Source organism: Capricornis sumatraensis, chromosome 3, assembly GCF_032405125.1.
Source record: "Capricornis sumatraensis isolate serow.1 chromosome 3, serow.2, whole genome shotgun sequence".
NCBI lineage: Eukaryota > Metazoa > Chordata > Mammalia > Artiodactyla > Bovidae > Capricornis > Capricornis sumatraensis.
In genome coordinates this window covers 40,673,618-40,686,685 of record NC_091071.1, presented here as the reverse complement: position 1 = coordinate 40,686,685, position 13,068 = coordinate 40,673,618, and the positions used below count along the sequence as shown (strand labels likewise).

At 56.7% G+C, this 13,068-nt stretch overlaps 1 protein-coding gene across 1 annotated transcript; it reads left to right on the top strand.

Annotated features, from left to right (window-relative positions):
- Nucleotides 1–969: 969 nt before the first annotated feature.
- On the top strand, nt 970–6,851 carry RAB26 (RAB26, member RAS oncogene family). The gene is made up of 9 exons (XM_068968102.1): nt 970–1,263; nt 2,508–2,618; nt 4,826–4,867; nt 4,957–5,023; nt 5,172–5,224; nt 5,590–5,655; nt 5,738–5,794; nt 5,884–5,960; nt 6,060–6,851. The coding sequence occupies exons 1-9, from the start codon at nt 1,069–1,071 to the stop codon at nt 6,160–6,162; spliced, it is 771 nt and encodes a 256-aa protein (XP_068824203.1). The 5' UTR covers nt 970–1,068; the 3' UTR covers nt 6,163–6,851.
- The last annotated feature ends 6,217 nt before the right edge of the window (nt 6,852–13,068 follow it).

Below are 13,068 nucleotides of genomic sequence, written 5' to 3'. Positions count from 1 at the left end.
CAGCCTCATCCTCAAAACTTGGAGCATCTTGGGTGGCAGTTCTGGGACAGAGGTGCCAGGCCCTGCAGAGGGGTCTGCCAGGACCCAGCGGGGGGTTTTGACTGTCAGCACTTGAAAGCACTGGAAAGCCCAGGAGCCAGGCACAGCCTGGCCTCCCACCTTCTTCACCTCCCGGGTCCCTAAGGGGAGAGCCCTAGGAGAGTGGATGCTCAGAGGGCCTGCCACTGGCTGTGACACTGACTTCCCCTTTCCCAGAGATCCTGAAGCTTGAGCCCAGCAGACAGACGCTCCAGGGGAGAGCACCTGGCCACCTCGGCCCTGCCGCTCAGCCTGGCCCCTACGTCCTGCCTCTGATAACCAGCTGTCAGCTGAGCCCCAGGTGGCCGGGCGCAGCCCGGTTTGTTTGCCAAACACGGAGTGTTGGAGCTTCCTGGATCTGCCTGCCCTGGAAGGGAGGGGGCGGTGCCACAGCAGGCCAGGTGGCACCTCCGGCTGAGAAGGGATCGAGTCCCAGGTGCCCATCCCACGCAGGCCCGCTGCCTTAGTGCCGCCCTCTCTTCTCGTCCCGGGCCTGGAGGTAATCCGAGGGCGGGGGTCACCGGGCAGGGGGCAGCGCCGGGCAGGGCGGTGCACAGCAGAGGAGCGACAGGACGCCGAGTGCTCGGTCACCCACGCTCACCGCCCCGCACCCGCACCGAAGCCCGGCTGCAGTTACGGAGAGGGGCCTTTGGGCGCAGGACAGGGTGGTAACGGCCCCCCAGGCGCAGAGGCGCCGGGATACGGGGCTCCTGGACCCGGACCCCGGCCCCAGGGCGGCCGCCTCATTTGCATGACCCCGCCCCTTGGCGGCCATTGGTGGCGGCGGCGGCAGGAGGCCGGGCCAGAGTGGCTGCGCGGCCGCGGGGCGTCGGGGGCGGGGCGGCGCGGAGCCTGGCGCCCGGGATGTCGCCGCCGCGGGGCAGCTTCGGCTTCTGCTCCGGGTCTGGCTCCGACGGCGAGGGGAGCAGGGCCTCCTGGGGCGCGGCAGCTGCGGCGGGAGAGCACTGAGCTCCCGCCAGCTCGCCCGCCATGTCCAGGAAAAAGACCTCCAAGAGCAAGGCGGGCAGCGCACCCGCTACCTCTGCCCTGCCCGCCGCCAATGGGCCCCGGCCGGTGCGACCCGGGACTGCTCGCCCTTGCCCCGAGGCACCGCCCAACGGGACCCCGCAGCACGGCTGGTCTTCGATCGGCGGCGGCGGCGACTTCTACGACGTCGCCTTCAAGGTGAGCCGGGCACCCCCAGCCCCAGGTGATGCGAGTGCAGCAGGTGGCGTCCGGCCCGAGCTGAGCGGGGAGGGGATCCGGGGAAACGGTGCAGGGCCCTGCGGAGCTTCAGCACCGAGCTGGCTCCCCGAGCGGCACCCCGCAGCTGGCAAGGCTGGCGCGGTGCACCGTGCGCGCGCGCACACACACACACACACACACACACACACACACACAGCTGTCAAACCCGGATTTTGGATACCCAACATATGGCAAGGCTGTCCCCCTCCCCCTCCGCACACACACACACACACACACAGCTGTCAAACCCGGATTTTGGATACCCAACATATGGCAAGGCTGCCCCCCTCCCCCTCCGCACACACACACACACACACACACACACACACAGCTGTCAAACCCGGATTTTGGATACCCAACATATGGCAAGGCTGCCCCCCTCCCCCTCCGCGACCCCCACCCGGCGGGCAGGGCCGAACAAGCGGTCCTGCGGAAGTCAGAGCCTGGCAGGTGTCTTCTCCTTGTTCCCTGATGCTCCTGCCCCTACAAAGGCCCCAGCCTCATCTTCCCATATGTTGCCTTCTCTGGCCCACAGGGTCTTCTAGTCTCCTTCTAGGGGGAGAGACTAGGACGAGGTTCACAGGTTGAGTGAGGCACGCTGGGGCCTCCTTCAGGCCAAGGCAGAAGCTGGGGGGTGGGGGTGGCAGGCCCATCCTTGGGTTTGGGAACCTTTGGTTAACAGAGTGGGGGAGGGGAGAAGGGCTTGAATGCCCTCCTGGCCCACAAACTTAGCCTGAGCCCCTCCTCACGCCAAGATCTGACCCTCACTTGGCAGACTCCTCTAGAGTCTTGCTAGGACTGGAAGAAGCCCTCTGGTGCAGAGCCCCCACCCCCAGCACCCCAGGCCTCTCAGGAGGCCCCCAGTGACCAACACTCCAGTTCTGCTCCCCATGAAACTCCAGTTGCTCCCCTTCCAGACTAAGCATGGTGTCCAGGTAGTGCCCTGCATGAAGACAGCAGCTCCTGTCCCTCCACTGATGAAGAGGAGACAGAACCTTCTAGAGGAGGCAGTTAGAAGTCCAGGCCCTATGTCTCCCCAGGCCCTGGTGCACCTGCAAACCTCCTCCACTTCTGCCCCTCACCCACGGGCACCCTCTGGCCAGGCCAGCTCAGGGGAGACTGGCCCCTCCCCTGGAGGGGTTCCCAGATACCCAGGTGCCCTCTGCCCTTTCCCCGTGCCCCAGGTCATGCTGGTGGGGGACTCAGGCGTGGGGAAGACCTGCCTGCTCGTGCGCTTCAAGGATGGGGCTTTCTTGGCGGGGACCTTTATCTCCACCGTGGGCATCGACTTCCGGGTAAGAGAGGGGGCTGACATCCCAAGCACCAACTGGGCCCAGCCATGCCCTGGGCCCCCAACACCAGCTCATGGCTTCTTGAAACACCCCTGGTAGCTGGTTCTCCATTATCCCTGTGGGACCGGTGGCCTCATGAGGTGAAGCCCCCGGCTGGCCCACCTGGTTCCCACAGTCAAGGTAGTTAAGCTGGGACACCTTCACCACTAAGCTGCCTGCTTCCCGACACCTCAAGGGTTCTGGGGACAGGTGGCAGCTGCATATGATTGAAGCAGAGATGGTACCCCTGCATCCCGGGCTGGCACGACCCTGGGGCCTGGATCTTGTGCCTTGAAGGAGGTGCGTCCTGGTGCCCCCATGGGAACTCAAAACCCATGGCCACTGGGGAGGCCAGCGTCACTGCCCACTGCCCAGAGGGGCCCTGAGGTGCTAGGTCCTACTAGACAGATGGCTGTGGCGCTTAAGCACACCCTCGGTCCCAGAGCCAGGGAGAAGTCCGTGCCCTTGGGCAGGGAGGCTTTTGGGAAATGATCCCCGGCCCCCCAGCCCTGACTGCTTTCCCCTGCTAGAACCCCCTCACCACCTCAACCCCTGCCAGGGCTGTGTCCTGGGGTCCTTCTTGGGGATGGCCCTCAACTCGGCTCCCCAAGAGCCCTCGAGCACCCCAAGCAGCCTGCAGGGTCATGGGGGACCACAACCTTGGGCCTGCTGGGCTCTGGCACCCGTCTGAACTCCATGTCCTGGGGTACTGATGTGTTCTCAGCAAATCCCAGATTTGCGTTTTTCTCACCCTTTAATTAAGACCGAGTCTGCAGAAGGTGGGGAGGGAGGCCCATTCTGGGGACGGGGGCAGAGGGGGCAGCTCCCTCCAGTCTGGGGAGCCGCTCTCTATCCCATTTTGGGGGGGCAGAGCCCCTCATGTGCTCTGGGATGAAGTAAGGGTTGAGGCACCAGAAGCGGAGGTGGCCCTGGCCTCACCTCCCTCTTGTCACCTCTTGGCTCCAGGGCAGGTGTGGAGGGAGGTGAGGTGGTTTGGTTCACACCCTGTTCGGGGCGCCAGGGAAGGTGGGATGTCCCTGCAGCTGGGCAGATGGCTGCACCCGTTCCCTGTAGACCCAGAAACACCCTGACAGCAGGAGCTGGTGTAGAGGGAGGAAGTGCTGTTCCTGGAGCCTCAGCTGGTGACTGGCAGCCCCTGCCCCCACCTCGGCAGATGGGAGCCGGAGTTGAGCCACTTCCTGCCCTAGTCCTGAACTGGGAGGGCTCTGCAAGGGCGCGTCGCCAGCTAGCCCACAGGGAGCGCCCACTGGGTACTGGGCCAGGTCCTGGGCTCTCCGCTTATTGCTTGGAGCCCATCCCCAGGGGCCTGCAGAAAAGAGGCTTTTAAGTGACCACTTTAGCCCTGCTCTGGGCCAGACTCAGTTCTCTCTCTGTGCTTTGCACACAGAGCTCATAGAGTAATCGGGGCAACCGTTTAATGGACACCCTGGCTATCCCCATTTGTAGATGGGGAAACTGAGGCATAGTGTGGGTGATAGGCCTGGAGTCTCACCGTGGGGAACTTCAAATAAGCCCTGCAAGAGAGGTGCTGGGGGCCCGGCGGCTAGGAGTAGAGCACAGGGGAGAGGAATACAGGGCGAAGCTGAAACGGCAAGTGGGCACAGGGAAGCCAGCTGAGGCTGGCACCAGCTGGGGTGAAGGAGAGGGGATGGGCTGGGGGTGCAGGTCAACAGGCCTCAGTGACTGGCCACCAGGGTCCCTGGAGGGCAGGGGAGCTGGCGGGGCTGTGTGCCAGGCCTCCAGGCTGGGCAGAGGAAGAAACACCTGGCCCAGAGTTGGACACAGCTGGCCATGGAGGGGGGCAACCTCCAAGTCCATCAGGATGGCCATCTGGGCAGGAGTGGCCTGGGTACCTGCTGTGCTTGGGCCACCAAGAGGGGACTCAGATTTAAGGGGACGTGTTATCTGCAGGTAGAGGGCAGGAGGTGGGCCTGAGGGCAGAGCTTGGCGAGCGGAGGTGTGGGGCAGTGGGCTCGGGGCACACTGGAGCTCTTCATCTCAGGTTCAGCCCTGGCCTGGCGCTGCCTGTCCCCCCACCCCATCCACTACCCCCCGACCCCCAACCCCGCCAGAGGGGCACAGGTCCTCGGACCCTAGGGGCACCACCACCTAGGACAGGCCCTTGCTGGAGCTAGCTGGTTGTGTTTCAGAACAAAGTTGTGGACGTGGACGGCATGAAGGTGAAGCTGCAGGTGAGGGGTGATGTGAGGGAGGGGGTGAGGGCAGGGGGCCCCCGGGAAGGCCCGGGCAGCGCTGATGGCTGCACGCACCCCGGCCATAGATCTGGGACACGGCAGGCCAGGAGAGGTTCCGCAGCGTCACCCACGCCTACTACCGCGACGCCCATGGTGAGCACAGGGCCACGGCCCCCAGGCTTCTGCCCCAGGAGGGCACCCGGGGTGTGACGGGGGCAGGAGCGGGAAGAGCCTGACCCGCGGGCGGAGGGAAAGGGCGGACGCTGTGGGCTCAGGAGGTCCTCACTGCCCTTCCCCCCAGCACTGTTGCTGCTCTATGACGTCACCAACAAGGCCTCCTTCGACAGCATCCAGGTCAGAGGCTTCCTTCCAGGGGTCGGCGGTGGGGAGAAAGGCCGGGATGGGGTCCCAACCCCCTCGGTCACAGACGGCCTCAGGGTCCCAGACTCCTGAGGACCCTCCTGACAGCAGGGGAGGGGGAAAGACTGCCCCGCCAAGGTGCATGTTGAACGAGCCAAAGTGGGGGTCCTGGGGGACTTTCCAGTCCAACAGCTTAGAAAAGGGAGCTGTTGGGCTGCCTGTGCATGGTGCCCAGGGAGCATGAGCTCCGGGGCCCCTCGGCTGGTCAGGCACCATCAGGCACTCTGGGGGTGCGTCCTGGAGGGGCCAGGGGGCCCGGAGCACCGGCCTCCAGCCTGGCCTCAGCTCCGCCCCTGCAGGCCTGGCTGACCGAGATCCAGGAGCACGCCCAGGACGATGTGGTTCTCATGCTGCTGGGGAACAAGGTGGGCACTCTAGCCTCGCAGGGGAGCCGGGGGTGGGGGTGGGGGGTGACGGGGCCAGCTCTCACCAAGGTTCCTACGCCAGGTGGACTCTGCCCAAGAGCGTGCGGTGAAGCGGGAGGATGCGGAGAAGCTTGCCAAGGTGAGCTGGGGTGGGGTGGGTGGCGGGCAAGTGCCCCAGGGCTATGGCACCTGAGCCGCCCCTGCCAGGCTGTCCACGGCTGTTTGTAGGACTACGGGCTGCCGTTCATGGAGACCAGCGCCAAGACAGGCCTCAATGTGGACTTGGCCTTCACAGCCATAGCCAAGTGAGTCCTCGTGGTCACCAGGGGCCCCAGACCCAGGGTTCTGCACCCCCTCCTTGGGGGTCCAGGCTGCCCCATCCCACAGTCATCCCTGCCCCACAGGGAGCTGAAACAGCGCTCCACCAAGGCCCCCAGCGAGCCCCGCTTCCGGCTGCACGACTACATCAAGAGGGAGGGCCAGGGGTCTTCCTGCTGCAGACCCTGAGCCTGTGGGGCCCGGCCACCGGGCATCCTCCTGGAAGACTGGACAGTCTACAGCAGTCAGTTCCAGGCTGAGCCTCACCCACCCCTCATCTGGGCAGCAATCCAGAGCTGAGGTCCCAACGAACAGGCTGCACAAAGCCAGAGCATCTGCAGTCCTTCACTGGCTGCTGCCCCAAGGCAACTGTCTTCTGTACAGGAGGGACACCGAAGGGTAGACTGCCAGGGACCTGGCCCTCTGGCCACGGGGCTCTGCCGCCTCCATCCCCCCATGGGCACCCAACTTTCAGGCTGGGCTGCAGCACCCACACCATTATGTACAGTGCCTAACTGCCTAGAAAGCCATGTCTTCAGCTGCACTCGCTGCCCGGGAAGGAGGCCCAAACCCGGGGCAGAGGGCTTCACCGCCAATCCCATCCTGCACTGCACCCCAAGGACCACAACTGCCTGCTGCCAGCCCCCCAATGGGAGGCCCCAGTTCCACATCAACAGGGTCTTTCAGATTCCCCTGGAGGATGCCAAGGCTATGGCTTTGTAACGCAGTGTTCAGGCCATGGGAAGTTACAGAAATGTCAGGGAAACCAGGACCACCAGCCTTGCCTGTGGACCAGGGTACCACTTTAGCAGGCTGACACACAGCCTGGGCTCAGTGAGGTCAAGTCACAGGGGTGGGCAGGGCATTCCACCTTGTACTAAAGAAAAACCTCCAAGTCAGTCTTTTGATCAAAAGCTTTTGTTTCCAGTCCTGGTGAATAAAAGTTTGTTTTCTGGAGTGCCTGCCTCGTCCATTGAAAGACATCCACAAGCTCTGGGACCATCCATAGGGAATTAAGAGTTCACAAACTACCCCAAGGCAAAGACAACCCCAAAACCTAGAGAAGGTTGTCCTAGTAGGTGGAAAATCACTGGCATGCACTTCCATTTTCATGTTGCTCCAAGACTGCCCGGGGATGAGCTGTCATCCTAGGGAGTCCTCTGGGGTTGCTAACAGGTGTGAAAACACACACACATGCTGGACCCCAAGAAATCTTTACTGAGAGGTTGAGAGGTAAAGGTCTTCTGCAGCTTCTTCAGCCTAGTGCTAGGCTCACGGCCCCTACCTAACCAGGGCCATGGAACTCTATCCCTGCCTCGTCTAGGGTGACTTCTGCTGGAGCCCCTGCCTCACCATCACCTTGACATGGAATTGTTGCAAACTGGAAGAAACAAACTCAACAGGTTAAAAAGGCAGGGACCAAATGCTAGTAAAAGGATTATGGCAACTAGAGGCCCAAATGGAGGTTAAAAACCAGACAATACTCAGTGACATCCCTTTAAAGTACAGTCTAGACAGTCAGCACTTGGGTTACCCCGTCAGAAAGGATGAGGCCACTTGGCATGGTCGTGTATTTTCTTTTACTACCCCAGTGTCATGATGTAACACACCTCCTTTGTTCAGCCAGGAGGAAGAACAAGGCCAGTCTATTATCAGTCACTTTATCAGCCCAGGAACTTGAGACAATGACAGTCTGCAGGGAGTTCCAGGTGGTTCACTCATGGCAGACAGGACATCTCGGGTGGCCTCACCACAGACAGTTCCAACCCCTGCTGAAACGAGGCCAACTGCCCTTCTCCCCCAGGGTGGGTGATGTTATAGACAGTGATACTAGGTTCGTTTGGTTACTCAGTTGGCCTAGTATACATTGTCTCATAAACAGATCATGGTCCATACAAGCAAATGCCACAGCTAACCCTGGGAAAGAGGGGTTGTGGTCTGTTAAAGAGGGCAGTTGGTTTATATCCAGACTACAAATAGATGTCTGGGAGGGGTACAGGCCTGGGGCACTGCTGTGGAATTAAGCCACTTCAGCAGTCCACCTGGGCGGGGGTTCTGGTGCAGTTTGAGATCCCACCACTGAATATGGTTGTATAAGCCTTTCCAAAGGCTTTGGTGGAGGCAAAAACTGTACTAGGTGCTTGGTGCCAAGCCTACCCAGGAGATACAGATCCCATTGGGCCAGCTGACCTGGGGGGCACCACTATCGGCAGTTTCATCTCTGGTTGCTCTGCCTTTCCGAAACCCAGGTTGTCCAGGTCTTCAGTTCATGTACTGCTGAAACCTTGCTATCAGGTGAAATGAGTGCAGTTGTGCTGCAGTTTGAACATTCTTTAGCACTACTTTTGGGCTTCCCTTGTGGCTCAGCTGGTAAAGAATCCACCTGCAATGCAGGAGACCTGGGTTCGATTCCTGGGTTGGGAAGATCCCCTGGAGAATTCCATGGATTGTATAGTCCATGGGGTCACAAAGAGTGGGACATGACTGAGCAACTTTCACAGGGATTGGAATGAAAACTGACCATTCCCAGTCCTGTGGCCACCTGTTTCCCAGATTTCTTGACATTCAGAGCAGCACTTTCACAGCATTCTTTTAGGATTTGAAATCGCTCACTGGAATTCTATCACCTCTACTAGCTTTGTAGTAATGCCTATACGCCACTTGATTCCAGGATGTCTGGTTCTAGGTGAGTGGCAATACCATCCTGGCTATCCAGTTAACTAGACCTTTCTGGTATAGTTGTGTATTCTTGCCACCTCTTCTGCCTGTTAGATTCTTACCATTTCTCTTCTTTATCCTCCCCATCCTTGCATGGAACATTCCCTTGTTAACTCCAATTTCTTGATGAGATCTCTTAAGTCTTACCCATTCCATTGTTCCCTAGTATTTCTTTGCATTGTTCCTTCTCACAGCCCACTAGTAAATTTCCATTGGTCAGAAAGCAATTTGTGATGGAAGTGCCACTATCCATCCCTATTTGACCCTCACTTCTGGGCCCGGGGTTTCCTCAGGGGCTGTCAGAAGTAAAAGGGATGGGGTCAGCATCATCTGCTGTGCGTGTCAGGACAGCTTCCTCTGCTGGACCATCTGCCCTGCTGCTCCCTTGCCTAACTTGGGACCTTTTGGAGTCCACGGCAGTGAATCGTGGCTGCTTGTTTTCAGGCCGCAATATCTCAGCTCCATACTTTATAGGGGATTCTTACATGCTCTACAGCTGCATGGCACTTTGAATGTTTCCTTCCTCTGAGCTTCGCTGATAGCTCAGTTGGTAAAGAATCCACCTGCAATGCAGGAGACCCCGTTTTGAATCCTGGGTCAGAAGATCCCTTGGAGAAGGAATAGGCTACCCACTCACAGTATTCTTGGGCTTCTTTGTGGCTCAGCTGGGAGAATTCCATGGACAGTCCATGGTCAGATTTTGTTGTCAAGCTGAGTCAAGCCTAATGTGTTACTGTTATTTGGGGTTTAGGAGGGTTGAAGGTGTGGCAAGTTCTTTAAAATTTTTACTCAAGTACAGCACAGTGATCCCATCATACATCTATCTCTAGGTCCATCCACGTTGCTGTAAACAGCGTTTCATGCTTTATGGCCAAGTAACATTGAAAGAGTTGGGAGACAGGACGTGTTGGACAGGACTGAATATCCCATGGGCTACACACTTCATGTGGTCACGAATGAGCACACAGTATTCCATTGTGAGATGAAGGATTTTGCTCATAACCATGTAGCACGTGAAATAAGCATGCTAGCTAAGGTATGCTCAAAACCAGTACGGGAACCAACAACTTCCAAATATACAAGCTGGGTTTCAAAGAGGCAGAACAGAACTGCCAACCATCACTGGATCATGGAGAAAGCAAGATTGCCAGGAGAAATAACCTCAAATACGCAGATACTACCCTAATGGCAGAAAATGAAGAGGAACTTGCCACTTGGGGGTGAAAAGGCTGGCTTAGAACTCATTACAGAGAAGGAAATGGCAACTCACTCCAGTCATCTTGCCAGGGAAATCTCATGGAGCCTGGTGAGCTGCAGTTAATGGGGTCCCTAAAAGTTGGACAGGACTTAGTTCCACTGTATATATGTACCACGTCTGTCGATGGACACTTAGGTTGCTTCCATGTCTTGTTACAGAAACCATGGCAGGGAAAGAGACAAGTGACACTCGGAGATGCAGAACAGCAGTTTATTTAGCACCTGTCTGGACTCCGCAGAGTTGCCTCCAGAGGCTGAGTGCACAGGCTTTTTTCTGGCTATCTTTTATATGGCATGGGATTCTGGGTCCTAGCGACTTTCCCCACTAAGCAGTTTGGCTGACCCAGTAAGTAGGCTGGTTCACAGAAGCAGAGGTGGTGAGCATAGCAATAAACTTAAGCAACTGTTTTTTTTCTCTTCACTATGAACACAGGAGTGCATGTTATCTTTTTGAATAACTGTTTTGTCTGGGTATGCGCCCAGGAGTTGGACTGCTGGAGTTGGAGGAACTCCCACTAATTTACATTCTCAACAGTGATAAGGTTAGGGCTTCCCTGGTGGCTCAGCTGGTAAAGCATCCATCTGCAATGCGGGGGATCTGGGCTGGACTGGGAAGATCCCCTGGAGAAGGGAACAGCTACCCACTCCAGTATTCTGGCCTGGAGAATTCCATGAACTGTATAGTCCATAGGGTCGCAAAGAATCGCAAAGACTGAGTGACTTTCACTTTCCAAAGGTTAAATTTGTTAGCCTCCTCCAGTAATCAAATTGGCAGCAGCTACTGCCAGGCCAACCTGGAGCCACTTAATCCAGTTGCTTGGAAAAATAGCCTGTTGGCTGAGGAACGTCTCCCAGCTTCTGTATTAGAACCCTACCCTCCAGAGTAGTTCCTCCCTTTCCGGCCAGATACAAAATGGCTTTTTAAAGAGACCCTGAGCAGGAGCTTTAGTGAGGGCAAATTTTTTAAGTACAAAAAAACATCTTTAGGGGCACTCAAGCCTAATATAGCTCTTCTCTCTTGGGACAGCTGTCTATTTCCAGGGGTTATAATATACTCCATGTATTGAACTTGTTGCTATGAAATTTGTGCCTTTTTCTGGAAGAACCAGTAACCCCGGGCTTGAAGGAAATTAAAAACTTCAATGTCGTTCTCATCTGAGCCTCCATATCAACATGTTATCTACAGACTGTAGGACAGTCCCTTTTAGCATATCTTCTTTAGTTCCTTTCTTAGGGTTTGGGATGTCCCAACACCCCTATGGTGGGTACTCCTGTCCACCAAGTGCATTGTTGCATCTGGTCCAAGTTGGGGTTAATCCACTCAAAGGCAATCTGATATTGTGAGGGATCGACTGGGATTTAAGGTCACAGAGTGAACCTCATAGCATCTTCAGGGACTTCTATAAGGATTGGCCACAGGGGGTGTATAGGGACCACTGCATCTTCCTGCTGAGGTCTCACACCATCCTGTATCCCTCATTTGGCTAAGCGACAGAATGGGACTCTTGGATTCGGACAGCAAGAGCCTATGTTTTAAGAATGCATCTGTTTAGGGTTGTAACCTTTCCCCTCTAATCTTATGGCTATTGTCAGTTAGGGTAAGCAGCTTTTGGCTTAAGGCGAGTTTCTGCCGGTTGGCCGTTTATGGCCTTCCAAGGACTCCTCTGTCTCAAACTGCAGGGTTCACAGCTTGTAGACTCTGGTTGGGAACAGGCCCTTGCTCTTCTTGATCAGCTTTAGCCAGGGTCAAGGTTAGAGGCTGCTTAAGGCCTCCTAACCGCCATGTGGCCCTGAGGGAGCCCAAGTCTCTCCTTGATAGTGGGGTAGGACACTCAACTCAAAAGGCATGTGAGAGGCTCATGAAGGGGGCAAGGACTTCCATCAGCTAGCCACCAGGAAGAAGGCCCAGCATGAGAAATCTTGACAAAGTGGCTCCTGTATTAAAAAAATTCTTACCTGCCATCAGGGGTTCCTCGATGGATACAGACATCTTGTGGCGGGGGAGCAACCAGAATCCCTGGGCTTCCAGCATGGCTATCCCAGGAGAAGGGCCCCCCTCCTTAGCGACCAAGGGCAGTCCCATCCCCAGTGACTGGCCTGTGTGTAGACTGGGGATGGCCTGGGAGCTCCTGGTACTCACTGGCCAATGGCTGGTTGGCTTACACTTAAACCCATTTTGTTGGTCTCACCTCCAGACTGATCGTTGACCCCTCCTGCCCACTTTGGGTTGCCCTGAGGTTATGTATGAAGCATGGCCGCTGAGAGCAAAGGCTATCTATTTAGTTTGAGCCTTGGCCTAGCTTTTTCATGGTGAGTCCTTTCCTTCTCCATCACTAAATACTTCGAAGGCCACCTCTAGGAGTTATGGCATTTGTATTCGTAGGTCTAATTGTAACTGAGTTTTTGCCTAGTTTCAGGGGGACTAACCCTAGGGAGCAGAAAGGTCAACCTGTTAGAAGGAATGAGAAAGTATTTGAAAGCCAGTTAACACTGAAAAAGATCAAGGAAGTGATCGAAGAGGAAGAAAACCCTGTTCTCTTTCAGGGACAGCCTGTGAAGGATTTTTAGAAAACCTTCCTATACTTGAGTATATCCCCCAGGGACTGGGCTGCATGGACCTGACCAGGCAATAGGGTACTTGCAGGTGGGAATACACTGCACAGGCTGGAAGAGAAGGGGGTCCCAGAGGGAATGAAAATAACTTGGAGGAACTGGAATTGGAGTAACAGAAGGTGGCACGAAGGCAGAGGCTGAGGTGGGAGCAACAGGAGGGTCCCAAGTCATTCACCCTGTGATCCTGATGATGCCTAAAGGGACGTATGAATTCTACCCGACATAGCATTGAGTTTGACCAAGGCACAGTTTGCGAGTGAGGTTCAAGAAATTATCTTCCCAAAAGGCACGAAACACCAGCCTTCCTCTCAAGAGGGAAGTCTTAGAAAAAAAGCGAGGCAGAAAGGGGGAAGAGGAGGAGAAGCCAGACATTTCCCAGCCGCAGCTGGCAAAGGCCCTGGATTTACCTGGAATCCAAGGATCCCCGTCAGGGCACCAAGGCCCCTTAGAAAGACGCTAAACTCAAGGTCTCCAGCCGGGTCACTGACGGTCCTGAAAGTCAGAAAG

Excerpts from the sequence above, each read along its gene's own strand:
- RAB26 (XM_068968102.1), top strand. The coding sequence starts at position 1,069 with ATGTCCAGGAAAAAGACCTCCAAGAGCAAGGCGGGCAGCGCACCCGCT. Across the intron at positions 4,868-4,956 it reads GCATGAAGGTGAAGCTGCAG|ATCTGGGACACGGCAGGCCA; the intron begins GTGAGGGGTGAT and ends CCCCGGCCATAG. Across the intron at positions 5,225-5,589 it reads CCTCCTTCGACAGCATCCAG|GCCTGGCTGACCGAGATCCA; the intron begins GTCAGAGGCTTC and ends CCGCCCCTGCAG.